This window comes from Rattus norvegicus, chromosome 17, assembly GCF_036323735.1.
Source record: "Rattus norvegicus strain BN/NHsdMcwi chromosome 17, GRCr8, whole genome shotgun sequence".
Lineage (NCBI taxonomy): Eukaryota > Metazoa > Chordata > Mammalia > Rodentia > Muridae > Rattus > Rattus norvegicus.
The window spans coordinates 55,893,083-55,920,849 of NC_086035.1; the positions used below are offsets into that span (position 1 = coordinate 55,893,083).

The following is a 27,767-nucleotide window of genomic DNA, read 5'->3' on the forward strand; positions in this document are numbered from 1 at the left end:
ATATATATATATAGAACATTCTCATTTACCTTCAGGAAGATAAATATACCAATAGTTAACAGGATGTTTTAGAACGTTCCCACATCCACTAAAAGTAACTCTTTAGATTTCAAATCATTCTCTAAAATTTCCAAACAAGCTTATCTTCAAACAAAAGACATTATACCTATCACTCCCCAAATCATTTGTGCTTACTGTTTTGAAAAACAAAAGAGAACAAAGGCATAGGCACAGCAGTGCACACCTGTAATTCTAACAGTCAGGGGTCAAGGCAAGGAGCACTGAAGTTTAGTGCATGGTTTACATACCAGGACAAGTTCCACAAAATAAAACAAAGATTAAGGGGGAAGAGCAGAACAAAATAGCCCATCTCCAAATCCTCAAGAAAAAAAAAAGGCTAAAGGCCCATACTATACATCTCAGCATTGCACTGCAAGAGAGGAGATATGAAGCTCAGATCCAAGGCATTCAGGAAATAGTCTTCTAGTATTCCCAATAGTGAGAAAACTTGAAAAGGGAGAAGGCAGGGGTTAAGAACACTGTCTATTCCAGAGGACCAGCTTATCTTACTCACAAGCCCCTCCGGACTACAGTTCCACAGGAACCAATGCCCTCTTCTGGCATTTAAAAAAGAAGGCAGGGGTTGGGGATTTAGCTCAGTGGTAGAGCGCTTGCCTAGGAAGCGCAAGGCCCTGGGTTCGGTCCCCAGCTCCGGAAAAAAAAAAAAAAAGGCAGATTTAAAAAAAATGGAAGTTAATAGTGAGGGGCAAAGAGACAATCCAGTTAAGAAACAATCATTGTAATCATTGTGATCCTTAAAAGAAAATGAATCCAGTTCAGTACACAAAATGCACACATGGTTCTTTTGTGTTGTAAAATACATTCAGGAACACAAGATTTTGCACTAGGCCACAAAAATAGGAACTGGTCAACTAACAGAGAAAGAAGTATCTGAAATCAGGTACTATGCTTCTTTGACATTAGAAAAAAGCTGACTATAATTCTATAAAGGAAAAGAGATAAGACAAAAGGATACTTTATATTGAATTTCATGACAATTCAGAATACTGAAAAAAGATTTCTAACAATAGCTCAAATGCAACCCTAGTTTCAACAATCCACTATTATTTCAGACAAGTATGAGCAATTTCATACTTCATGTGCTGTATATTTTAAGAGATTAATTTTAATAGGTAATTCATAATGCATAGGCTCTTAAAGACTGAACCACTGGATATATGGACATAAGCAATCGTATATTTCCTGATTTTTACCAAAATTAAACTGTTAACAAGAGTGCAAATCAGAGATAAATGACCTTCCTTAGCATGTCTAAGAGTCCTGGATTCAATCTCTACCTCCACATTTATTTAAAAAAAAAAAAGGAATCTAACTTTATTTCAAAAAAGGTACATAAAATATCTTTTGAAATCAAACAGTAGTAAAGTAGCAATTGTCGCACTATTTTGTGAACAAGTCATAATCAATAAATTTTTTTAAAGCATGGCTTATAATATGCAAATTAAAGTCACAGACATTCCTTTTCCAGAATAAAAATCATTAGCATTACCAAAGGATACAGCTTAGGAACATAAGTAATCTTTGTTAGTAAAGCAAAGTTTGTTAGGCTTTATTTCTCTTCTGCTGGGGAAGTAACAGCAGAAGCTTGCCTTCTACTCCAGCATCAAAGACCTTTAACAAGTTACTAAAAAGAAAAACAGTAACAAAGCTAGGGGACAAAAGCTCATAGGAACAGGTCCATAATTCTAAACATTGTATTATTTGGGCAGAACAACACAACTTCTATCCAGAATAAGAAACTAGTAAGGGAAGAACTCTTAAAGTTACACATTAAGATCAATAACTTATTTTAAATAATTAACAATGTAGTTGGTCGTTAAAAAATTATTGGACTTAACTAGGATTAACTAAAGGCAAGCTATAGACTAAGTAGAATAAAGAAAGGCAGATTAGCTAGTATGTGGATTTATAGCTGTTGAAAGAGAAACAAAGATATTGGAACAATGAAGTCCTGGGAAACCTACAGAATTTGATGGTGACATGTTCTTGTTATATATCCTAGGTTGGCTGCAAATTTGCCATCTGCCTGCTTCAGTGTCTCAAGAGCTAGGATTACAGGCACACACCACCATGCCTGATTAAAAATACATTTAAAATAGCCATTGTTAAAATCATAATGAGGACTTTTTTTCAATAGGGTTAAGTTTTGAATAGGTAATTTCAGAAGCAAATGACAGTCACAAGAATACCCTCAAGGTCTCGGCCCAAGACTGTTGTAGAGGATGAGTAAAGAATAATGAACTCTGAGGAAATGTAGATAAAGAGACGGGTATTTCAAGCTGTGATAATTGTTTATGATGCTCATAAAACAAATCTCAAAGTGCCAAACAGGAACACTGTCCCTCAGTAATGAGACCAACCAGTAACAGTAGTGAGGTGAGCAACAGCTAGCAAACCAGTTCACACACAGAAGTAGGCTTCCTTTCCAAAACTAGCTCTCTAGCCATCAGACAGCGCATGTGTTGATTCCACATGTTGATTGATTCCAAGGCAATCGCTCATGGAATGCCCACATCTCATGGCATGCTGAGATTCTTAACAGAAATTGAGTATTGCTAATCATTAAGAAGCAGCACTCACATACACTTCATTATCGTGTTCAATGTAGAATTGTTTTTTCTTTAGCATTAGAGACTTTGTAATAAAGCATAACTTTAGTCATTTTAATAGATAACATCTACGTAATATTAAACTTATTTTAATGTATTTATATATTTATTTGGGTGTTTTGCTTGTGTATATGTCTGTGCCAAATTGTCAATCCTGGAGTTGTGATCCTACAGACAGTTGTGAGCTCCCTTGTAGTGATGGGACTTGAACCTGGGTCCTCTGGAAGAGCAGTCAGTGCTCTCAACCACTTTGCAGCCCTAGGAATGTGATTTTTAAACTGCAATTGAAAATAAAGCAGTTGAGTGCAGTACTGCTGCTAGGGAGTATTTAAGCAGGATGTTTAAACGAACATCTATGCATGCTGACATGTTTTCATGTAAATACATGATGATTATTTAGTATGTGCATTCTATACTTTGCAGAAGGAATGCTCCACCAGTAAAGTCTATACAAAACCATCAAGCCTCAACACCCAAATACAAAATACCTCTGCGCTTGGGGTTGGGGATAACTCAACCTGCACTTGTTATATAAGCATTATATATGTGTATATAAACATGCATAATTTATAGTATAAATTCAGTTTTCAAATCTCTAAGAGAGTTAATACTATGATCCTACTTTTACAGATAAATATATGAGAAGGCATGAGAAAAGTAAGTTGCCAAAGTCATAGAGCTAGTGGCAAAGTGATGAAAACCAGGCCATCAAGCTCCATGTTCACACTAAACTAGGTAACTGGAAACACCACTAATGAGATTATCTGACATTTCACACTCACCACTACTCTGTTAGCACCAATCAGAGTTATTAAAACTTAAATATACTCACAGAACTATAGGAAAACTAATGACCAATGATATAATATCAATTCGTTAATTTTCAAAGCTATCAAAACATTCCACAACAATTCACCTGCTTAAGTGAATACTTTGTGGCAATGTAATAGTCCTGTCAAAGATTAAAATATTCAGATCAGAGTTACAATGAAGGATCTCTTATTAATACTATCATATATTTTCTGAGACAGTCTTACTATATATCCCTGGCTGGTCTGGAATTCACAGATCTGCATGCTTCTGGCATTAAAGGCATGTACCACCACATTGAGCCCACCATTTATTTCATTTATGTTGCTCTGTGGCTGAAACACACTTAATTTAAAAAGGTCATACACAGAAGAATTTTTAAAAGTTACAATGGAAGTATACTAAAAATAATCAAGCTACCATCAAAATAACAAGACAAAGATATCTGACAAATAAAGAAAACATTTTATTGAAGATTCAGAGTAGTAAATGAGTAACTCAAATTAAAGATAGGAAAATGGATAGCAGTGAATATCTCTTTCAGTGCAGAAATTAATCTTTTAATTTCCTTCCTCAAATGAAAGTTTATTTGATATTAAAACTAATTTGCAAGTAACTTAAGTACTCTAGCTAAGGAAAATAGAACTTACCAGTTAAACAAGAAAAGCCTGTGGGTTAAGCCCCAGTTCTCCTGTCTCAGAACGTCTCCTTAATCTTAAATTTTATTTACATATTTACTCACTCATGTATGTATGTATGTATGTATGTATGTATGTATGTATGTATGTATACAGTAGTAACAGCTGATACCCATGCAAGCCAAAAGAAGCCATCAGATCCCCTGGAGCTGGAGTTACAGTAGTCACCCAATGTGGTCCTTGCAAGAGAAGCAACCATTCTTAACTGCCAATCCATTTTCTAGGACCCTGATTTTAATAAAGAAACTATTATTTTTAATAAGGAAACTATTATTTCAGATAAAAATAAAGATGAATACTTATTAATATAATAAAGATGAATTAGCCCATTAAATAGTATGAGTGAACTTACCCACCTTACATCTTGAGGGTTCTCAAATATTAAATCAGAGTTAATATCTGATTGTATGTACTGAAAGCATTCACTTAAGGTTTTTAATAATCTAATTAAATATTTTTAGCTGTTTAACAATATTTTCTTTCATGATTATATATTTTTATTTCTGATATTAATTTTTTTAATTCAAATCATTAATTTTTTAAAAGAACACTTGAAAGAATAAATTAAAAAATATACTCTGCTGTCTAATCCATTCCAACTTCTTTTAAACTGCTTCAAAGAAGTTGTTTTTAACCCTTTCAGGTATTTGCCTCATAGATACTAAGAAAGAAATCCAACACTATAATAACAGTAGGAGATGAAATTTTATCTATGACATTTGATCAATGCAAAGAATTTAGGAGACTCATAAAAAAATAATGTCTGGTTTCAAAGGAAAAAGCAGGGAACAACAAAATAGTTCACATAAAGGTAAGAGCTACAGAATGAGCAAGAAAATGGCAGGGAGGGAGGCACAAGGAGGTATGATTTCAGAAAACCAATGGGGACAACTGACTAGTTCTGCTCCAAAAGCAGCATCAAGATACATGAAGGAAGACTTGGAGGAAAACAGCTGTTAAGGCTGGCAGGCATGGAGCTCAGTCCCATGCTGAGGAGTCTGAATCTGTGACATCAGCAAGAGATCTCATTAACACTTTTCAATTTACAATTTAAAGATCTATTAAAACAATACTGGAAAGAGAAATGATTTCAGGTTCACTAACAGTTATGAAAATTGACTTACATATGATTAGATCTTCTTCCTCTATTTGTTTTCTTTCCTATGACTGGAGTGCCAAAATGCTCAGGATTGGTAAGTGGGAGCTGGTCTAGTGTCTGTGGGTGAGAGCACAAACCCAACAAGTTATTGCTTTGCAAGTGCTTTCTTCATTCTAAACCAACTAATGCAATATGTTATATGTTCAAATTATTTTTTTCATCCAACAAAGGCTACAATACAACTTTTCTATTGAAAGAAAACTCTAGTTTCAAAGATGTTAAAATAAAGATGAATGAGTCCCTTATTTGGAGAGAGAAAGAAAAATAAAGCCCTGGCTGCCTGTCTAGGTGATTCATTACCTATTAGTAAGCCACACACACCCAAAAATCACTAAAATACAAAATAACCAATAGCTTACCCAAAACACACACACAAGGTAATACACCTACTTATAATTATACTTGTAATTCTTAGGATGAGGTCAACAACAGCTCAAAATTTTTCCTTGTCTATAAATCATAATCCATAAAAATTGTAATAAGTAAGCAAAACAAAATTAACCATCAAGATAAACACCAGTAGCTTGAAAGGAGGATCCAAAGAAGATATATTATAATTTGGCAAATGTTTTCTACAATAAATCTTCCATAAAGAAATGTTTAAAAGTGACTTTTAGTATTTAACTTGTTTTTCTTTTTAATCTACAGCATACAATATAATTGCCAGTATGAAATCAAGTATTCCTTTCTTGATATAATCTACACATCTCACGGGAATGTACTTTTCATGAGTTTTCTTGTCCTTTTTCCAGCCTTCATTTCCTGCAAAGTATATAAACCTAAGGTACTAATACTACCCTATTAGCCTTAACCCACTAAAGCTCAGTGTTGATAATGTGTCTTATTTTCTTCTCACCTAATAACATGTGTACATACATACACACAAACACTTTTCTTTTTCCTTTTCCACCAATAAATTAATGTTTGCTGTTGGAAGGTAATTTTGTGAACACTGGAGAAATGATGGATTCCTGGGAAAATTTTCAAAACAGAGAAACTATCTATGGTTAAGATTTCTTAAAAGTTACATTTTATACGCTTCCTTCTATATACTCTCCTTACCAAGCATTAATATAATAAAAGTATTAAGATATTTCTGATTGTTTAACTAGTGGTTTTATTCTCTAGTAGAGGATGAGCTACTCAAGTAGAAATGCCGTGTCTACATAGCTCATCAGTGTCCTTAGCACAGCACTGACACATAGGAGGGGATTAATGAATATATCACACTCCTATTATCTTAACTGGCCTTAAACAAAATATAAATAAAAGTAATCAACAGCAGAAAGAGACACAGAGAAAAAAATCTTCCTTGAAAGCACCACAAACACATAGCTATTGTTCATACTATCTCAGCCTATCCCTGCCTTACGAACAAATCCAGTCTTAAATTCTTCTGGTAAAAGCAAAACTATTAAATTAGATACTTCTTTAAACCAAGCCTTCACCAGTTGAAAAGTCAGGATTTTAAGCTGCCATATTTACTTACTGGCACTAACTGGATATGTGTTCTAAGGGAATGGAGTTACATATAAACCTCGTAAATGCAGAAAGATCATTTCATGATGTCACTTGCTCCAAAGAAGTCAGATTTCTTGCATTAAACCTTCAAAACATGGGTGTGCTGGTGTAAAATTGTAACCTCAGCACTTGGGATGAAGGAAGTGGGTCCTGTTACAAGGTCAATCTATTCCCAGCCTACAGAGAGAACAGCTTCAAAAAGCCAATAAAACAACAAACCTCTGAAAACTAAGCCAACCCAAGATATCTATAATTCTAACACTCCGGAGGCTTTGAAGAGATAAGGAGGAAGATCAGGATTCCAAGGTTAATGTCAACTACGGAGCCAGTTCAAGGTCAGACTGTGCTGCACAGAGAGACCTCATCTCGAAAGAACAAAACAAACAAAACCTCATCTCCAAATATAATCCAATAATCATTTATTGAAGGCTCTTATAGAGAAAACACTGCTGGGGAAAAGGAGGAATCATCAAGGAAATGTGGCTATTCCCCTAAAACAGTTTAAAATTTATAGGGCACATAAATAACAAAAAGATCACAAAGCAAGAAAACTCAAGGGAAGGGCAAAAAATAAAGGGTGAGGTAATATAATGGGCAAAAAACCCACGAAAAACATTATACAGAAAAAAGCATTTCTAGTGGCCTTTAGAGAAGATTCTACCAAGTGGGTTCAACTGGAACCAAAACAAGATAGTAAAATCCAGCAGTCTATAGGGAGTGGTAAATTATGAGAAACAAAATAAAATGGAATTTCAATTGCTGAAGGAAGAGTAAATAATTTTCAAACAAAAATATGGTCTACTATGTAAGTAAGTAATACTAAAGTGTCCCATAACAAACATTCTTCTAAACAAAGAGGACAAAGGTATGACAGGTCAGTTACACTGTGTATCAGTCACTTTTGAGAGAATGACCTGGCCATGCACAGCATGTTACTATGGAGAGTGACTCAAGCTCCTGAATGCAGATCCTTGGCAGTTTTCTTGGTCCAGCTTTCAAGTAAATAGCCGACTTTTGTGCTACAAAGTTCTAGTCTGACTAGTTCTGGCTATCAGTCTCATAACTAACTAATTAGAGTGTTAAAAACAGTTCGTTGGAGTGGATAAAGCAGAGAATGTGACAATGCACTTAGCAAAGCCTCTGGTAGATGTGCACTTACATATGATTACCAAGTGCTCGGCTCCCTTCCTGTGCCAGGCACTGCAGCAGGAACTATGATCAAAGCAGTGAAGACAAAAAGCCTACTCTTGTGATACATGCTACCTAGGCATGCAGACCCCCAAAACAAACAAACAAAATATATACTTTAATGTCAGGGAGTGGTTAACATTGTGAAAGAGAAATCAAAGATAAAGGGGGGTAATTTCAGAAAGGGCAGTCAGACAAAAATTACAATGTCACTATGAAGTAGTTCCTTTATATCCTTCAGCTCTTCTTATTAAGTATATTTAAAATTCTTAAGATGCCTTAGAAGTCTTATACAACCTGACTAGAATATTTACATAAAGTTATATAGAAGTGGCCCGAAAAAGCTAGACACAGCAGTACATGACCATAATCCCGGCACTCAGGATGCAAAAGCAAGAGAACCATGAGTTCGAGGCCAGCATGGAACTCACAGAATTCCTATTTGTTTATTTATTTATTAAAAAAGAAAAAAGCAGCCTCAAGGTAACTAAAAAAGCCTACTACTTTCTTTGTGGAAAAGTACTAAAATGCTTTAAACACATAACTTAATGTTTGAGCTCATGGCTTTCAACATAGTTCACAGATCACATAATGACACGTATACTTGGGAATTTTTTTGATTAACAGGAATTTTTTTGTTCACTGGATTGAAAAAGCAAAACTTTGCTCCTTCTACAGAAAATAATACTACATGTTCAAGCCAGGTATGGTGACACACAACTCTAATCCCAGTACTCAGGAGGCAGAAGCAGGTGGCTCTCTGTGAGTTTGAGGCCAGCTTGATCTGTATGTACAGTGAACTCCAGGGCAACCACAGCCGCAGCTACAGTGAGACCCTGTCTCAAACAAACAAACAAACAAAATCAACACAAAAGAAACCCCAGAAGATGTGATCATTCAAATCAATTCTATCACGTACTTCACTTTCAGCAAAATGTCTCTCTCCTTTCAGACATAATGAAGATCTTCTCAGTGTCTTCTCATCTCCATCATCAAAAACTGTGAGGAAATAAAATGGAAGCAATTGAGCAACTTTTCTAAGATGATGAAGGAAATCATAAAATTTTATGAGTGCAAATAGTCCCGCTTTTAAGAATTAATTTGGAATTCACGTTTTCTAGCAAATATCTTTAATTACAGTTATTAGAGTAATTTGCTATTTCTACCAAAATGCATCTTATAAATAAAAGTATCCTTCTTGGGCCAGTGAAATGCTGCCACACCTGAAGACCCAAATTCCCTGTGGCACACAGAATTCATTCCTGCAAAGTTGTCCTCTGATCTCTATACGTGTCATGGCATACATTCTCTCTGTGTGTCTCTGTTTGTATCTCTCTGGGTCTGTCTGTCTGTCTGTCTGTCTGTCTCTCTCTCTCTCTCTCACACACACACACACACACACACACACACACACACACACACAAATTTTAAGACTTGAAGTAGGAAACACAAAACAAAAGGTGGCATTTCAAAAGGAAACAATTTAAATGCTAATTAATTACCCTCAAAAAGATAAAAGAAGAAAAGCAAGTCTTCCTACTGGTAGCCACCCATAGATTTACCTTAGATATTAGAAGCTAACAAATTTATGCAGCATCTGTCCCCGTCTCAAAAATAATATTACAGTAAGGTTGCTCAATCTGGACAATCCCTACATGCAAAATGTATCAAATAAACTATGTGTGGCAAGCTGATCCTATAGCACAACAGGAGCTCCATCCTAGAAGCCTCCTTTGCCAGTTGCCACATTCAAAAACTGTTTCCACATATTGCCAAATGTTCCCTAAGGTTGCAAAGCTACAATTTCCTGATTTAAGGCACTACAATGTTTGCTAGAAATAACAAAGGTAATAACTCACTTGACTATGATGATCATGTCACAATTTGAAAATTACTTTAGATACAGAATGATCTTCACATGTCTATTTTATGATACACAGAATTTCAAGAAACTCCTATATTCCTTAAAAATCCTGGACAGAGGGGAGGGAACACCCATAAAGAAGGGGAGGGGAAGGGGTTGGGGGACGTTGGCCCGGAAACCGGGAAAGGGAATAACACTCGAGATGTAAATAAGAAATACTTAAGTTAATAAAAAAAAGTAATTAAAAAAAATCCTGGACAGAGTACAGCTATTTTTAATAAAGTTATCAGATCTGAACTTTAAAATTTTTAGAGTGTGTGTGTGTGTGTGTGTGTGTGTGTGTGTGTGTCCCCTCTAGTTAGGATTACTGTTGCTGTGATGAAACCCCATGACCAAAACTAAGTTGGGTAATGAAAAGGTTTGTCTGACTTATACTTCTACACCATAAGCCGTCACTGCAGGAAGAGCACAGGAATTCCAACAGTGTAGGAATCTGGAGGCAGAAGCTGATAGGCCATGGAAAGGTGCTGCTTACTGGCTTGTTCCATTTGGCTTGCTCACCCTGCTTTCAGAACCTAGATTCAGAACCTAGAATCACCAGCCCAGGGGTGTGCCCACCCACAAAGGGCTAAGCCCTCCCACATCAATTACTAAGTAAGAAAATACTTTACAGGTTTGCCTAAAGTCCTATCTTTATAAAGAAATTTTCTCAGCTGAGGCTCCCTCCTCTCCAATGACTTTAGCCTGTATCAAGTTGCCATGAAACTAACCAGCATAGTATGCGTGTATATATATGCACAAGTATGGTATACTTGCATGCATATACCATAAACCAGAGGACAACTTGCATAAGTTGGTTCCCTCTTATTCAAATTTGGTGGTGCATGCCTTTATCCCTTTATCCACAGGACTACCTATACACACACACACACACACACACACACACGCACGCACGCACGCACGCACGCACGCACGCACGCACGCGCACTCCTCTACCTGAATCCAACTTGGCCAAAATAGTGGCATCAGTCTGACAAGAACTGGGAAAACACATATACTTGTACACTGACCATAAGAATTTTTAAGTGAGACAGGCAATTTTCCCTCTTAAGTTGAAAAGCACATGTCTCTTCAACTTGAACTTCTATCTATTCCTTAGTGCACAGGAAAATATGGGGATCATGTACATCCACCACTGTAGCATTCACCACTGTAGGCAAGAAGCCTGGCAGAACAGAAAATGAGTGAGATCATACCTAACTATTTAAAGAAATTGTGTTGTACAACAGGTTGGACAGTTAACACTAATGAACTCTAAAGTTAAAAATGATGAAGATGGAGGAACAAGTTTCTGTAAGATATATTTTGAAATGGAAATAGCTAGAAATCTAAGTATACACTATATACTAAATAATTTCAAATTATATGTACATATAAGCAGCTTAGAAATATTTCCTTTATAATCTGGAAGATAACCAGTAATAGTAACGGAGTCTATTGCACTAGTTAAGGAAATTTAGTCTAGGAAATCTAGCTTTATCTGCATTACTGCAACAAATTTTGTACAACTAAAAATAAAATTTTAATAAAAAATTATTGTCTTACCCACAGTATACCAACTTGCATCTGTCAGTTTATTGATAACAGCTTCCTGATAGGCACCATCAAGATTCTTCACTTCCACAATAGCTCCTACCTAAAATATTATGTAAATATTAGAAAACCTTTTGAAGGCAAATGACCCAAAAGCAATAAATAGTAACGCCAAACTCTGCTTTTTTTTTTTTTAATGCATACATGGTGTGTTGTGAATTGCTATTTGTATTTTCTGCTTCAAGAGCGGTGTCCTGACAAGAGGTAGGTCACATACTCAGGTGAGGTCAGATGAAATCTTAATTGACTGTGATTGGGTGATGGAAGGAAAAGGCGAAGCTGAAAGATTTAGAGAGGGAAAAGAGGAAGAAGACAGACAAGACAGGAGGATGGAAGAAGATGGAGGAAAATGAACCAGAACCACGTGGCCTGAAGTAACTAGGGATTTCATAGATGGGCAATAAAGTAACGTCGGGTACATTTGTCCAATCTAGGTGTGCAGCTTCTATTTCTATCAATTGAGTTTTGTGTTCTTTGCCTGGGTATTTTGGGGTTGGAGATTTACTGTTATAAGTCTGGCTGGTAGATATAAAAAAGTCTAGTGTTTTCATTTCTTAGGGCTAAGGGGAACAGAATGACAGCTCCAGACATTCCAAGAAAGACTGGTTCTGTCAGCCTAGCAAGCGGAGACCAAGAGAGCTAGCTTGGGAGCTGGTTCTTAACCAGAGTGGCTTGGCAGCAGGCTGGCCATGGGAACCAGAGCAAAAGAGCTGCTTGGGGCTGGTCATGGGGGCGGGTAGACCCATGCTTAGCCAGATTACAATAGTGATGAATGCAACAGTTACCAGCTTGATTTGTGTTCAAGATGCCTGAAGTTTTACTGACAATGTCCATACATTGGATAAGGAAAGTAAATCTAAGCATTACTAAGAAAGCAGTTTTGTCTCTATAGGCCTATAAAGGGGTCTTAAGAACCCCCAAGGGTCATTACAAACACTGAGAAGCACTGACTGTAAAAATAACTGTCTTTCCTCCATCTCCTCATCTCTCTTTCAAAGAAGCTGAAGATGGATAGAGGTAATCAAAAAGGTCCTGAATCTTCCTTACAGGTTAGACTGCCCACTGCTTACAGACATTTACACTACTTTCCATCTTATCTGAAAATGCTGGTATTTATACTTGTATGGTCCTTATAACGATGATTTTAAAAAATTCCTTCAGAGAAGAGCCTTAGCTCCATAAAATGACCAAATGGTAAAAAGTACAGAAAAACTGACAAGTCCTGTGAGGAATCGATACTCAGATTTTAAATCAAGAGTCGCATTATGTGCCATTTTTCTGTAAATTCATTATTCAAAGTGTATTGTGATTAAATGACCACTCTTTCCTATAAAAGAAACATGAAATTGAATGTTGTCACCTTCTACCACCTGATAAAAGCTACAAAATGTATGAGGAAATAGTTCAAATCCTAGAGACATCACCGCCAGCCCCCTAATCTACAGGTAAAAATGTATCATTAATCTTATACCAAAATTTGTTACAACTGGATATACAAATCTAAAATAGTACTAAGATCACATCGATCACAAAGAAAAAAACAAAAAACAAAACAAAAAACAAAGAAATAAATCAACTACACCATTATTTAGGAAGCTAGACCAGACTAAGGAGAGAAAGACTGAAGTCCAGGTGCCAATTCTACCCTTATGCAACAAACACTTCCTGGTGGTAGGTACCTGGGCCTGTAGCACAACAAGGCAGGTGAGACAGCAAAGAGCTATGGGGCTATGCCTAGGAGGCAGGCATAGGCTTGGGTACTCAATCCAAACAGCACACCTTCTCAAACACAGGCCGTGACCCTATCTGAATGCGGACATTATTGCTTGTGAAACTGGAGTCTTCCCTTCAGTTTTCTCTTCTATAGAGCTGTTCTTAAGACTAAATAAAATACTAGATGCAGAAAGATATGGGACAGCACTAGCACACACTGAGTGCTAAGTAAGTGGGAACTAAAGTCATAACTGTATATGCCTGTCTCCACTGGTCCCTGAAAGTGACAAATGGATACATAAAATTAAAGATGATGCCTATAAAATGGAAATGATGGGAAACTGTTTTTGACAAGGTAAGAATTAATAATAAGATTTTTTTTAAAACTAAAGAATTTTGAAACCCCAAGGTACCAAGTAAGCTATGTTTTGTGCAAAGATCTACAAAATGTTTCTTCACTATTCTTCAATATTCTAACGATTCCTCAAGCCCAGACGGTGGACATTTTCATACGTGGTGATTTCTCAAACTCCCTGTCACTGGCTTACTGGCATATAAGAAGGTAAAACAACATCTATCCCACTAGTGAATGAAGAACAAATGGCTCAACCTCCCTTAAAAGATTCAATCTGCCAGTGGGTGGCTCCAAAATCAAGAGCTCAGGATTTTGCTTTTAATTGCTTACATCATGAATACTATGCATTCCTGGAAAACCCATTCTTGCAGTAAAGGAAAACACCTGAATGGAAGGAGTAAATACCTCCTTCATTTTTAAACATAGATTTTGCTATCATTTCAGATACAATGTAATACTAAATATATTCCAATTAGTCTTTTTAGAGAATAGTATGTAGAGTTAAAAATGAACACCAATAAAAAAAGAAAAAAGATCAAATGTCATTCTCCAATCAAAACTGGGGGGAAATGACAAACTCACCTTCAGTGGGCCCTTTATGTGGTCATCCTGAACTTCCACTGTTGAAGAATCGTGTCTAAAAGTCACCTAGAAAATATGAATCTAATTACTTACACACCCAAAAAACCCAAACAATTACAGATCGTGTATGTGCAAACTAAATAAGGACCAACTAGTCTAAATAAAAGCCCAAACACTAAACAAATGAATAGAAAATTGTTTAAACAGATATTTTTTTCCAAAATAAAAATAATCATCAACAGACACCACAACTACAAGGCTGGATATCCCACTTACTACCTTAATGCACAACTTGTTATCCTTAAAGGTTGAGGGAAAAATGATGTAATGACCTAAGTCTATGAAGAGTTGCAATATTTTGTGAAGGCCTAAATACTACCCAGTGGATACAAATTTACTTTTTCTATTACTTTGTTTTGAATTTTTTTGAAACAAAGTCTCACTATGTAATTCAGCCTGACCTCAGACTCCTTGGTGCTTGGATAAAAAGTATTAAAAATGGCCACAATAGTCATTCAGAACTAAGTATCATGTTCCAAGGATGGAATTTAATATCCAACCAAGGTTGTGGATGGTAGCTCAGAGGTAGATATTTGCCAAAGAAAGTTCTTGAGTCAATCCCCCACATAGAGAAAAGACATAGAATCACACCCTAAAAACTTTACTCCCCTTTCGTTAAACAGAAAGCCAATGAACGAGTCCAGGATCATAGAGCTAGAAGATAAATAACAGAGCTAAGATTCAAACACTAGGTAGTCTTTCCCAGACCTTTCTGCACCTTGTACCAGTACTATGGAATTAGAGAATTAGGAAAATAGTAAGTGAAAAATGTTGTTTAGATGGATATAACTATGTATTCCTGGCTGACCTGGAACTCCCCATACAGAAAAGGGTAGCCTTGAAATCAGAGATCTGCTTTCCTCTGCCTCTCATGTGCTGAGATTAAGATTAATTAGTTGGTAACTACCATCACAGGCTAGGTATGCTAATACATATCTTTAATCCTAGCACTCAGGAGGTACACATAGGAGGGTCTCTGTGAGTCTAAGCCTAGTCTGGTCGGCATAGGAAGTTCTAGAACAGCTAAAACTACATAGAAACCCTGTCTCAAAACAAACAAGTAAGTACCATATTCAATACAGATTGATGGAGTTATCTACAAAAAATAATTCTGTAAGAACTGATGAGTTCCATCCAGTATCTATCTGCACCCAGAGAGATACCGTTGTCCCACAGCCTGCTGGACCCAAACTTGCCTAGACAGAGCTGGTCTGCCAGGAGTGCTCTCATTTGTAAGACCATAAGTGAGACCCCATTTGCACTCCACTAACTGTCCAAAGAGGGACCCTGCCAGGAGCTCACAGGGTATAGGAACCACTGAGCAGTCTAGGACAGGACTTTTTCCCTCTCAATCTGCACCCAGACTAAGGCTGTCCCACAGTCCTCCAGATCCAAAACCTGCCTAGAGAGAGCTGGTCTTCCAGGACTTCTCTCACTCCTAAGATCACAACACACAGGTGAGACAAGCTTCAGTCAGAGACAGCAAGACCAATTAACATCAGAGATAAGCAAATGGCAAGAAAAGAGCGAGAAGTTCAGCAACAGAAACCAAGATTAACTGGCACCAGCAGAACCCAGTTCTGCCACCATAACCGGTACTGGATACCCCAACAAACGGAAAAGCAAGATCTGGATTTAAAAATCACATCTCATGAGGAAGATGGAGGACTTTAAGAAAGACATAAATGATTCCCTTAAGAAATAGAGGGCAACAAAGGTAAACAGGAGGAATGCCTTAAAGAGGAAAAAAAAATCCTGAAAGAATTATAGGAAAACACAAGTAAACAGGTGAAAGAATTAAACAAAACCATCCAGAATCTGAAAACAAAAATAGAAGCAATAAAGAGATCACAAAGGGAGACAAACCTGGAGATAGAAAATGTAGGAAAGATAACAGCAATCATAGATGCAAGCAACACCAACAGAATAGAAGAGACTGAAGGGAGAATCTCAGGGGCAGAAGATACCATAGAAAACATTGACACAACAGTCAAAGAAAATATGCAAAAAGCAAAAAGCTCCTAACCCAAAACATCAAGGAAATCCAGGACACAATGAGAAGATCAAACCTAAGGATAACAGGTATAAAAGACAGCAAAGATTCCCAACATGAAGGGCCAGTAAATATCTTCAACAAAATTATAGAAGAAAATTTACCTAACCTAAAGAAAGAGATGCCCATAAACATACAAGAAGCCTGCAGAACTCCAAATATACTGACCCAGGAAAGAAATTCCTCCTGTCACATAACAGTCAAAACACCAAATGCACAAAACACAGGAAGAACATTAAAAGCAGTAAGGGGAAAAAGGTCAAGTAATGTACAAAAGCAGATCGATCAGAATTACACGAGACTTCTCAACAGAAAATATGAAAACCAGAAGATCCTGGGCAGATGTCATACAGACCCTAAGAGAACATAAATGCCAAATAAGGCTACTATATCCAGCAAAATTCTCAATTAACATAGATGGAGAAACCAAGATATTCCATGACAAAACAAAACTGACACATTATCTTTCCACAACTCCAGCCCTACAAAGGATAATAGATGGAAAACACTAACACAAGGAGGAAAACTACACCCTAGAAAAAGGAAGTAATATCCTTGTAACAAAACCAACAGAGTCACACAAACATAATTCCACCTCTTAACAACAAAAATAACAGGAAAAACAATCACTATTCCTTAATATCTTAACATCAATGTACTCAATTCCCCAATAATTAGACATAAACTAATAGACTGGACATGGGAAAAGGACCCAGCATGTAGGAAATACAACTCAGTGACAAACACAGACACTACCTGAGTAAAAGGCTGGAAAACAACTTTCCAAGCAAATGGTCCTAGAGAAGGACATTTCATGTTCATCAAAGGAAAAATCCATCAAGATGAACTCTCAATCCTGAATATCTATGCTCCAAATGTAAGGGTACCTGCATTCATAAAAGAAAGCTTACTAAAGCTCAACGCACACGCTGCACCTCACACAATAATAGTAGGGCATTTCAACACCCACTCTCATCAATGGACAGATCATGGAAACAGAACTAAACAGAGACATGGAGAAACTAACAGAAGTCATGAACCAAGTGTAGCTATTTAAGGAACATTTCATCCTAAAATAAAAGAATATACTTTCTTCTCAGCACCCCATGGTACCTTCTCCAAAACTGACCATATAATCGGACACAAAACAGACCTCAACAGATACAAGAAGATTGAAATAATCCCATGCATCCTATCAGATCACCATGAACTAAGGCTGGTCTTCAATAACAACAAAAATGACAGAAAGCACACATATACATAGAAGTTGAACAATGCTTTACTCAATGATAACTTGGTCAAGGAAGACATGAAGAATGAAATTAAAGACATTTTAGAATTTAATGAAAATGCAGGTACAACATACCCAAACTTATGGGACACAATGAAAGCAGTGCTAAGAGGAAAACTCATAGCTCTGAGTGCCTCCCAAACGAAACAAGAGAGAGCATACACTAAAAGCTTGACAGCACAACTATACGCTCTAGAATAAAAAGAAACAAATATACCCAAGAGGAGTAGTCTGCAGTAAATACTCAAACTCAGGGCTGAAATCAACCAAGTAGAAACAAAAGGAACTATGCAAAGGATCAACAGAACCAGGAGCAGTTTTGCTTTTTTGTTTTTATGTGTTTTTTGAAAAAAAATCAAGAGAGAGATAAACCCTTAGCAAGACTAACCACAGGTCAGAGTGTGTGTCCATATAGACAAAATCAGAAGTGAAAAAGGAGACATAACAACAGAATCTCAGGAAATTCAAAAAAGCCTATACTCAACAAAGTTACAAAATCTGGAGGAAATAGACAGATACCAGGTACCAATTCTAAATCAGGATCAGATAAACCATCTAAACAGTCCCATAACTCCTAGAGATAGAGATGCAATTAAAAGTCTCCCAACCAAAAAGGGCCCAGGACCAGAAGAGTTTAGTGCAGAATTCTATTAGACCTTCATAGGAGGTCTGATACCAATACTGTCCAAACTATTCCGCAAAATAGAAACAGAAGGCACACTACCAAATTCCTTCTATGAAGCCATAATTATATGCTTATACCTAAACCATACAAAGACCCAACAAAGAAAAAGGACTTCAGACCAATTTCCCTTATGAATATCGACGCAAAAGTACTCAACAAAATTCTCATAAACTGAATCCAAGAACACATCAAAATGATCATCCATCATGATCAAGAATCCCTAGAATGCAGGGATGGTTCAATATGCCAAAAACCATCAACATATCCTACTAAGCAATCAAACTCACAGGAAAAAAAAAATCTCATTAGATGCTGAGAAAGCATTTGACAAAATTCAACATACCTTCATGTTAAAAGTTTTGCAAAGATCAGGAATTCAAGGCCCATACTTAAACATAGTAAAAGCAATATACAGCAAACCATTAGTCAATATCCAACTAAATGGAGAGAAACTTGAAGCAATCCCACTAAAATTAGAGACTAGCCAAGGCTGCCACTCTCTCCCTACCTGTTCGATATAGTACACGAAGTCCTAGCCAGAGCAATCAGACAACAAAAGGAGATCAAAGGGATATAAATTGAAAAGAAAAAAAAAAGAAAAAATAACTATTTGCAGATGATATGATAGTATACATAAGTGACCCCAAAAGTTCTACCAGAAAACTAATAATAAAGGCCTGAGAAACAATTTCAGCAAAGTGGCTGAGTATAAAATTAACTCAAACAAATCAGGAGTCTTCCTCTACTCAAAGTAGAAAGCTATACCACTCCTGGCTGAGAAAGAGATTAGGAAAATGACACCCCTCACAATAGTCACAAATAACATAAAATACCTTGGTGTGACTCTAACCAAGCAAGTAAAGATCTGCGTGACAAGAACTTAAATCTCTGAAGAAAGAACTGGAGGATCTCAGAAGACAGGAAGATCTCCCATGCTCATGGATTGGCAAGATTAATACAGTAAAAGTGCCCATATTGCCAAAAGCAATCTACAGATTCCATGCAATCCCCATCAAAATTCCAACTCAATTCTGCACAGAGTTAGAAAAAGCAATTTGCAAATTCATTTGGAAAAACAAAAAAAAAAAAAACCCAGGATAGCAAAAACTATCCTCAACAATTAAAGAACTTCTGGGGAAAATCACCATCCCTGACCTCAAGCTGTATTACCGAGCAATAGTGATAAAAACTGTATGGTATTGGTACAAAGACAGGCAGGTAGATCAATAAAATAGAATTGAAGACTCAGAAATGAATCCGCACACCTCACTTGATCTTTGACAAAGGAGCTAAAACCATCCAGTGGAAAAAGGATAGTATTTTCAACAAATGGTGCTGGTTCAACTGGAGGTCAGCATGTATAAAAGAATGCAAATTGATTCATTCTTATCACTATGTACAAAGCTTAAGTCCAAGTGGATCAAGGACCTCCACATACAACCAGATACACTCAAACTAACAGAAGAAAAAGTGGGGAAGATCCCTGAACACATGGTTACTGGAGGAAATTTCCTGAACAAGAATACCAATGGCTTATGCTCTAAGATCAAGAATCAACAAATGGGACCCTCATAAAACTGCAAAGCTTCTGTAAGGCAAAAGACACTATCATTGGGACAAAACAGCAGTCAACAGATTGTGAAAAGATCATTACCAATCCTACATCTGATAGAGGTCTAATATCCAAAATATACAAAGAACTCAAGAAGTTAAGACTCCAGAGAGCCAAATAACCCCATTAAAAAATGGGGTACAGAGCTAAACAAAAATTTTTAGCTGAGGATTATTGAATGACTCAGAAGTACCTAAAGAAATGTTCAACATCCTTAGTCATTAGGAAAATGCAAATCAAAATAATCCTGAGATTCCACCTCACACCAGACAGAATGGCTAAGATCAAAAACTCAGGTGACAACAGATGCTGGTGTGAATGTAGAGAAAGAGGAACACTCCTCCATTGTTGGTGGGATTTCAAGCTGGTAGGTACAATCACTCCGGAAATCAGTCAGGAGGTTCCTCCGAAAATTGGACATAGTACTACCTGAGAACCCAGGTATACCACTCCTGGGCATATACCCAGAAGAAGTTCCAACATATAACAAGGACACATGCTCCACTATGTTCATTGCAGCCTTATTTATAATAGCCAGAAGCTAGAAAGAACCCAGATGTCCTTCAACAGAGGAACAGATACAGAAACTGTGGTACATTTACACAATGGAATATTACTCAGCTATCAAAACCAATGACTTCATGAAATTCATAGGCAAATGGATGGAACTGGGAAATATCATCCTGAGTGAGGTAACCCAGTCATAAAAGAACACACATGAGGGGTTAGGGATTTAGCTCAGTGGTAGAGCACTTGCCTAGCAAGTGCAAGGCCCTGGGTTCAGTCCCCAGCTCCGAAAAAAAGAAAAGAAAAAAAAAAAACAAAACAAAAACACATGATATGTAATCACTGATTAATGGATATCAGCCCAAAAGCTCAGAATACCCGAGAAACAATCCACAGACCATATGAAACTCAAGAAGAAGGAAGAGCAAACTGTGGATGCTTCAGTCCTTCTTGGAAGGGGGAACCAAATACTCATGGGATGAGATACAGGGACTAAGGCTGGAGCAGAGACTGCCCCACCTGGGACTCTTCTCATATGCAGACACCAAACCTTGAAGCTTTGTGGATGCCAAGAAGTGCAAGCTGACAGGAGACTGATATAGTTGTCTTCTGAGAGACTCTGCCAGAGCCTTACTGATACAGAAGAGGATGCTTGCAGCTAACTATTGGACTGAGTACAGGGACCCCAATGGAGGTGTTAAAGAAATGACTGAAGGAATTGAAGGGGTTTGCAGTCACACAGGAAGAACAACAATATCAACCAACCAGATCCCCCAGCACTCCTGGGGACTAAACTACCAACAAAAGAGTACTCGTGGTGGGACCCATGGCTCCAACAGTGTATGTATCATCAGATAATGATGGCATTATCTGGCATCAATAGGAAGAGAAGTCCTTGGTCCTGTGAAGGTTCTTTTCCCAAGTGTAGGGTGTTAAGGTGGGAATGAGTGGGTGGGAATAGGAACATCTTCATAGAAGCAGGGGGTGGGGAAAAGGCACAGCATTTGAAATGTAAATACGTAATATATCCAATAAAAAAAGATCCTAAAAAAAAGAAAGAACTGATGAGGTAACATGTTAATATTAGAATCTAGTGGTCAGTGTCTTAGTAAGGGTTTTATTCCTGTGAACAGACACCATTATCAAGGCAACCTTATAAGGACAACATTTAATTGGGGCTGGCTCACAGGCTCAGAGGTTCAGTCCATTATCATCAAGGCAGGAAGCATGGCAGCATCTAGCCAGGCATGGTGCAGGCATAGGTGAGAGTTCTAGATCTTCATCTGATGGCTGCTGGTGGAAGACTGACTTTCAGGCAGCTAGGGTGAGGGTCTTATAGCCACACATACAGTGACACACCCATTCCAGCAGAACCATATCTTATAATAGTACCACTCCCTGGGACCAAGCATACACAAACCATCATAGTCAGCAAGAAACAGACTCACAAACCAACTCTGGGGAATCCATAGAATCCCATGCATATTAATAACACACAAAAGCAAGGTTTTAAGAGTATGTTTAATGTGGGATAAATGCCCAATAGATCAAAAGCTAGTAAAGAAATTTATCACCAAGTCTGCTTAAAATGTATTCACTTTGTTTGTTTGAGACACTGTCACTATGTAGCCCTGACTGTCCTGGAACTCCCTATATAGACAAGACTTACCCCTAGAAACTCCTTGCCTGCCTCTCCCTCTGCCTCTGTCCCCCAAGTGCTGGGATGAGAGAGATGTCCCACTTTAGCCTAGATGAATTCATTTTTTTAAAGTTTATTTTATATTTTTATTTATATGTCTGTGAGTGTAAGTGTGTGTGTGTGTGTGTGTGTGTGTGTGTGTGTGTGTGTTGAGAGAGAGAGAGAGAGAGAGAGAGAGATCAAACTCAGGTCCTCTGCAAGAACAGCAAGCCTTCTTAACTACTCAGTCACCTATCCTGCCATAGCTCTATGTACGTTTAATTATTTATCAAACAATTTAAGATTAGTAAAATCATTAACTTTGAATTATAAATGTTGAGGCTTCCAAAAAAATTCAAAAAGAAGTTTCAAATATCTATTATATGTCAAATGCTACATGTAATATCTATTACATGTCCTGTGCTATCAACATATGAAATACAGCACTGCAGCCTTGTCTCTCTCCTTCATGATCAGAACAACACAGCAGCTATGTCTCAGCCCCTGGGTCATTTGTTACATAGCTAAGGGTGAACTGAAATGAAATCTAGCCTATGTTCCTCAAGCACAGGCACAAGCCCTGAGTGTCATTGGTCCTGCACAAATAACACACTTCATGCTGGCACAGGAATGCTCTCCCTGAGCTAAGGAATAGCTCCTTCTCCACCAGGAGGAAAGGGGTTTTTCTAAACTCAGTTTCAGATCTTTTAAGTACCATAAGCAAATAAATGATAAAAATTGATACATGGGTTTTTATTCATCCCTAGAATGGTGCTGATAAATACTATTAAGCTCAGAAAATGGAAGTATACGATGCCAGAAGAGCAAATGTCACTGTAAAAGCATTTACCTAACCACATTACAAAGCAACTCCAGGCACCAGCCTGTGAAAAATACAAGAGAAAGTGTGGCCAGGAGGGTTCACAGTTAATTTAGAGGCCTTCATATACAGTTAGTTTTTAGCCAGGGTAGAAATCAAACTAGCCCAAAAAGCTTCAACACATGCTTAAGAGATACACTCAGGCAGCACAGACAGAACTCTTCAGTGGAAATAATCATACTTCTTCCGCTTGGTTAATTATTCAAGTCAATGACTGCATGGTTATTTGTTCGTCTACACTGCACACCCTCCTATCTCCACACTCCTTCCATCTAACAGAGTCCAAGTCCAGTCACTCAGTACATTATTGGCAAGTGGGTAAATACCCAGAACACTAAGATGTTTCACTGGTCCTGAGTTTTTACTGTCCTGTATTTTTCAAATATAAAGGCATCTTCCTTCTACTAAATATACATGGTCATTCATACATTCATTCAACTACTCATACTTTTTGTTGCTACCATCACACCCAGGGCCTTGCTCATGGCAGGCAGATTCTCTCTGACTATGCTACAAATCTAGTCTCTTTCTCTTATTTTTAAAGAGGATCTCACTATCTTCCCCATGTGTGTCTCCAATTCCTAAGCTGAAATGCAGTTCTGGCCTCTGCCTTGCTAATACCTGGGACTAGAGGTGCACCTTACCAGTCTTGTGGTAATAACTTAAAATGAAAGCAATTATATTTGCTCACTAGCCAACTCAAAACTCAAGTACTTCAGAAAGATTTTCTTCAAAAATGGCAGAGGACCAAGTATCAGGTGGCATATACCTGTAATTCCAACATTCATAAGGTTGCAGTTCAAAGAGTTCAAGGCCAGTCCCACCTAACACAGCAAGACCTTTTCTCAAAAAATAGAGGAAGGGAGAGAAACAAAACAATGGGCTGGGAATATGGTTCCTTAGCAAGGAAGAATATTTGCCTAGTATTCCTAAGGCCCAAGATTCCATCTCAATAACCAAGAAAGGGTGGCAGGAGAGTGTTAATACCTGACGTTTTGCTATCGGGGGAAACCCATGTAGCCCTGACTGGCTAGGACACAGAAACCAGGTTGGCCTATCCCTCCTAGGGCTGGGATTAGAGATACATACCACTATGCCTGGCCACTGTTCTCATGTAATAAAAATAAAGGATCAAATCAGATGGTTTCTAAGATCCTTTCCAACACTAAAACAGCAATCCTAAAGAACCAAGTATACACTGAAATTATGAGCTGTGATAAGTAAATTTTATTCCAATTTATTTTTAAATAGCAAATATTGTTTAGTTTGGGAATGGTTAATAGCCTGCTTTAAAAATTCATTTTGCACAAAGATAATTTTTAGATTTTTTTTAGACTTTTTAAGTATCAAATATTTAATGACTATTAAATTACAAATAATACCATACCTTGACTTTGACAAGTCTTTTTGCAGTCTTGATCTTGGCTTCACAAAAGGCTCCTCTGTACTTGGCACTCACATCAGTGCCCACTGTCAAATAAGGAGGCTCATCAAGGGCCTAAAAATGCAAAGAAATACAACCTGATTTAAACTGCTTATTTTCCCCCCTACAATCAGGCTTCAGAATACGCCTAATCTTGTAACAGTAATTTAAGTTAAAATAGTGAAGCCATCTATAAAATGCTATAAATTAAAAATAATAAAACATGTATCATAGACCAATCAATTAAATGTACATTATGGAAAATAAAGACATTTTTTTCTATTAAACACAAATGGTCCCTAAAATGGCTCACAGACACAACCTTCCATTAAGGCTCTCACCACCTATTCACTCATTCATTCATTCATTCATTGACTTATTAAAATATATACTTATCATACAACCACAGGATTTGCTAGTTAGCAGATCTGAAATCTCAAAGCACGAACGAATGTTTTCTAACAGGCTGTACCTTGTATTCATCCAGATTCAGGATAGTTCTGTTCTTTTCAAAACTCTATGACAGAATCAAAGTATACGTGTCCCAACTATTGCTAAAAGCCACATGAAGTAATCCATTATGCACTGTCTCAAACTACTGACAGAATGCTTTACATGGGTTCTGTTAGGCTGTCCTTCAACTTTAAATACACTGCACACTTGTAGGTTTGACTTTTATTGGTCCTAATCTGCTGCTTTGCTTTTTTGGGGGTTTTTTTGTTGTTGTTATTGTTATTATTGTTGTTGTTGTTTACAGTAGGCTGCATTTCTGCACTGAACCTTATTTTCACCAATTCCAAAGCCAAAGGAAGATTATGTAAGCTGCTTTTTCCAGTGTTTTATAAGAAGCACTAATAGCCTAAGATATTCACCAAAAACAGGTACCAGGAGGTTTGGAAAAAGAAATCTATTATTGAATAATCCCTCTGCCTCCTCTTTTAAATATTCATAAATACACTGAAAGGCCTAAGAAGCCCTACAATAAAAACAAATATTCATAAATTTGAGTATGACTTAATCTATTTGTTTGTACCCCTTTCTTTTCCTCTTAATATCATTAATACTCTCGAGAAATCATAAAAGGCATGCAGTACAAAATACTGCCATAAGCACCAAGCACTCCAGTCACCTGTTGAACAGAAACTTCAGTCTAAGCTCATCCCAAAGTTCTTGTTAAAACATAAGGAACAATCTTAAGAGAATTCAGAGATTTCAATGTTACAATCATTTGCTTGCAACTGTATCTGTAATTTCTACCATGTCATTTACCTGTGGCTACAATTAGGCATACAAGTGCCTCAGAAGAGTTAGGAAAGCAATCCAACATAACTTGTAAATAACAGCATCTTATCAAATGTCAAAAGTTGGATACCCTGATATATATTTCATAACCTTTAAAAAAAAAAGTCTATGGTCATACCACCCTGAACACATCCCATCTTGTCTAATCTTGAAAGCTACGTAGGATCAAGCCTGGTTATTACTTGAATGAGGAGACTACCAGTGAATATCTGGTGCTATAGGCTTTAACAACAACAGCAACAACAACAGCATCATCTGACACCCCACACAAGCACTGAATTAAAAACCACCTTTCTGGGCTGGAGGGATGGCTCAGTGGTTAAGAGCACTGACTGCTCTTCCAGAGGTCCTGAGTTCAATTCCCAGCAACCACATGGTGGCTCCCAACCATCTGTAATGGGATCTGATGCCCTCTTCTGGTGTGTCTGAAGACAGCTACAGTGTACAGTGTAATAACAAATAAATCTTTAAAAAAAAAAAAAAAACACCTTTCTCAGCCAGTCAAACAGAGATTACATGTATCTGTTACACTATTTTTTGTACTGTTATTTTGTTCTTTGAAACAGGATTTTTTCCTATGTAGGTGGCCCTGACTGGCCTGGAACTAGGTGTGTAGGTAAAGCAGATCTCAAATTCACAGATAAATCCAACTGGGTATCTCTGCCTCCTGAATGCTGGGATCAAAGATATGCAGCCACCATGCCCAATGTGGAAAATGATGTTTCTTTTTTTAAATGACAAATCAAGTGTTTTTTTTTTTAATTTAAAAAAAGTAACAAAAGCTCTAGCATGCACATGCATGCTAAGTTTGCATCACAACACTTGAAGATCAGAGGACCATTTCTAGCATGTATCCAGGTCATGATGTTAAGCAGCAGGTATGCTTACCAATGTGCTCTGTTTAAATTAGGTAAGTGTCTATTAGTCAAGCTGTACATTTAGGCTGTAATAAGAATGGGGCCGCAGTTAAAAAAAAAATCTCTTCTTCACTGTTATTAATGTTTTATTGTTAACTAACTTAGTAACTTTATGTTGCTTTCTACATTTTTTATTACTTATTTTTAAGTGTATTGACTGCATGTATATCTGTCTGTGTTCAGTGGCTATGACATCAGATCTGAGCCTGGAGTTACAGACAGTTGTGAGCCTCCATGTAGGTGCTGGGAATCAAAGCCTTATCCTCTAGAAGAACAGCAATTATTCTTAACCATCTCTCTATAGCTCCTTTGTGCTGCTCTTTTAAGGTTCACAAATGTGTACCTTCAATACACATTCAACCTTAGCACTCTTAAGATAACATTTTCCTTGGCTAAATTCCATACATGACAGAAATTAGTGGCTTTATTTTACCATGAATAATGAAGAGGTGGCATATTTATATCAATTCTTTGTAATAATCATTACAGAACACACACACAAAATCATCACATATCTTAAACAATCTTTATTAATTATTTTTAAGTGGAGAAAAATTTTAAGAAAATTTGAATTCATTTTGTGGTCAAACAGAGTAAGGGACAGTCTTCATGACCACAACTCACAACGTCCATTAGCAATGCATCCTTTCTATATTGCTAGCCAGTAACATTTCATGTCAGGGAGAAATAACATGAACCTAAATTAAAACTAAGGAGAAAACCCCACTTCTTATAGAGTAAGTCAATTAGAACCTACCCAGCTGGAGCTGGGGAGATGATTTAATAGGCAAAGTGACTGCCACACAAGCAGTGTGTACACACTACGTACAGATCTCCCAAAACCCACATGAAAAGTCTGGCATGGAGATGTGCACCTGCATTCCAAACCTCAAAGAAGAGGATGGACATTCCTGAAATTAATGACCAGCCAGCCTACCAAAATTAATGTGCTTCAGAAAAAACGATCTTAAAAATTTAGAGAATAACAGAGACACCAGGTGTCAACCAACCAACCCACCCGCCACACATGCCCATCACCCTTCATATCTGTACCTACAGAGAAGTAAATAAATATGTAGGAAGTAAGCTTTGGGGGTAAGATGACTCAGTGATTAAAGATGCTTAC

General features: G+C 37.2%; 1 protein-coding gene across 7 annotated transcripts in view; it reads right to left on the reverse strand.

Annotated features, from left to right (window-relative positions):
• Positions 1-27,767, reverse strand: part of Arid4b (AT-rich interaction domain 4B) — a 124,475-nt gene that overhangs the window by 59,175 nt on the left and 37,533 nt on the right. For all 7 annotated transcript variants that reach the window (XR_361039.5, NM_053421.3, NM_001414215.1 and 4 more), the window contains exons 3-7: positions 24,387-24,497; positions 14,234-14,299; positions 11,536-11,626; positions 8,986-9,065; positions 5,323-5,414 (exon numbers count right to left, since the gene is read on the reverse strand). Coding sequence is in view for 6 of the 7 variants with exons in the window: in NM_053421.3 (NP_445873.2) it covers positions 5,323-5,414; positions 8,986-9,065; positions 11,536-11,626; positions 14,234-14,299; positions 24,387-24,497 (440 nt within the window). In the remaining variant the exon portion in view is untranslated. The remainder of the gene's footprint in view (positions 1-5,322; positions 5,415-8,985; positions 9,066-11,535; positions 11,627-14,233; positions 14,300-24,386; positions 24,498-27,767) is intronic.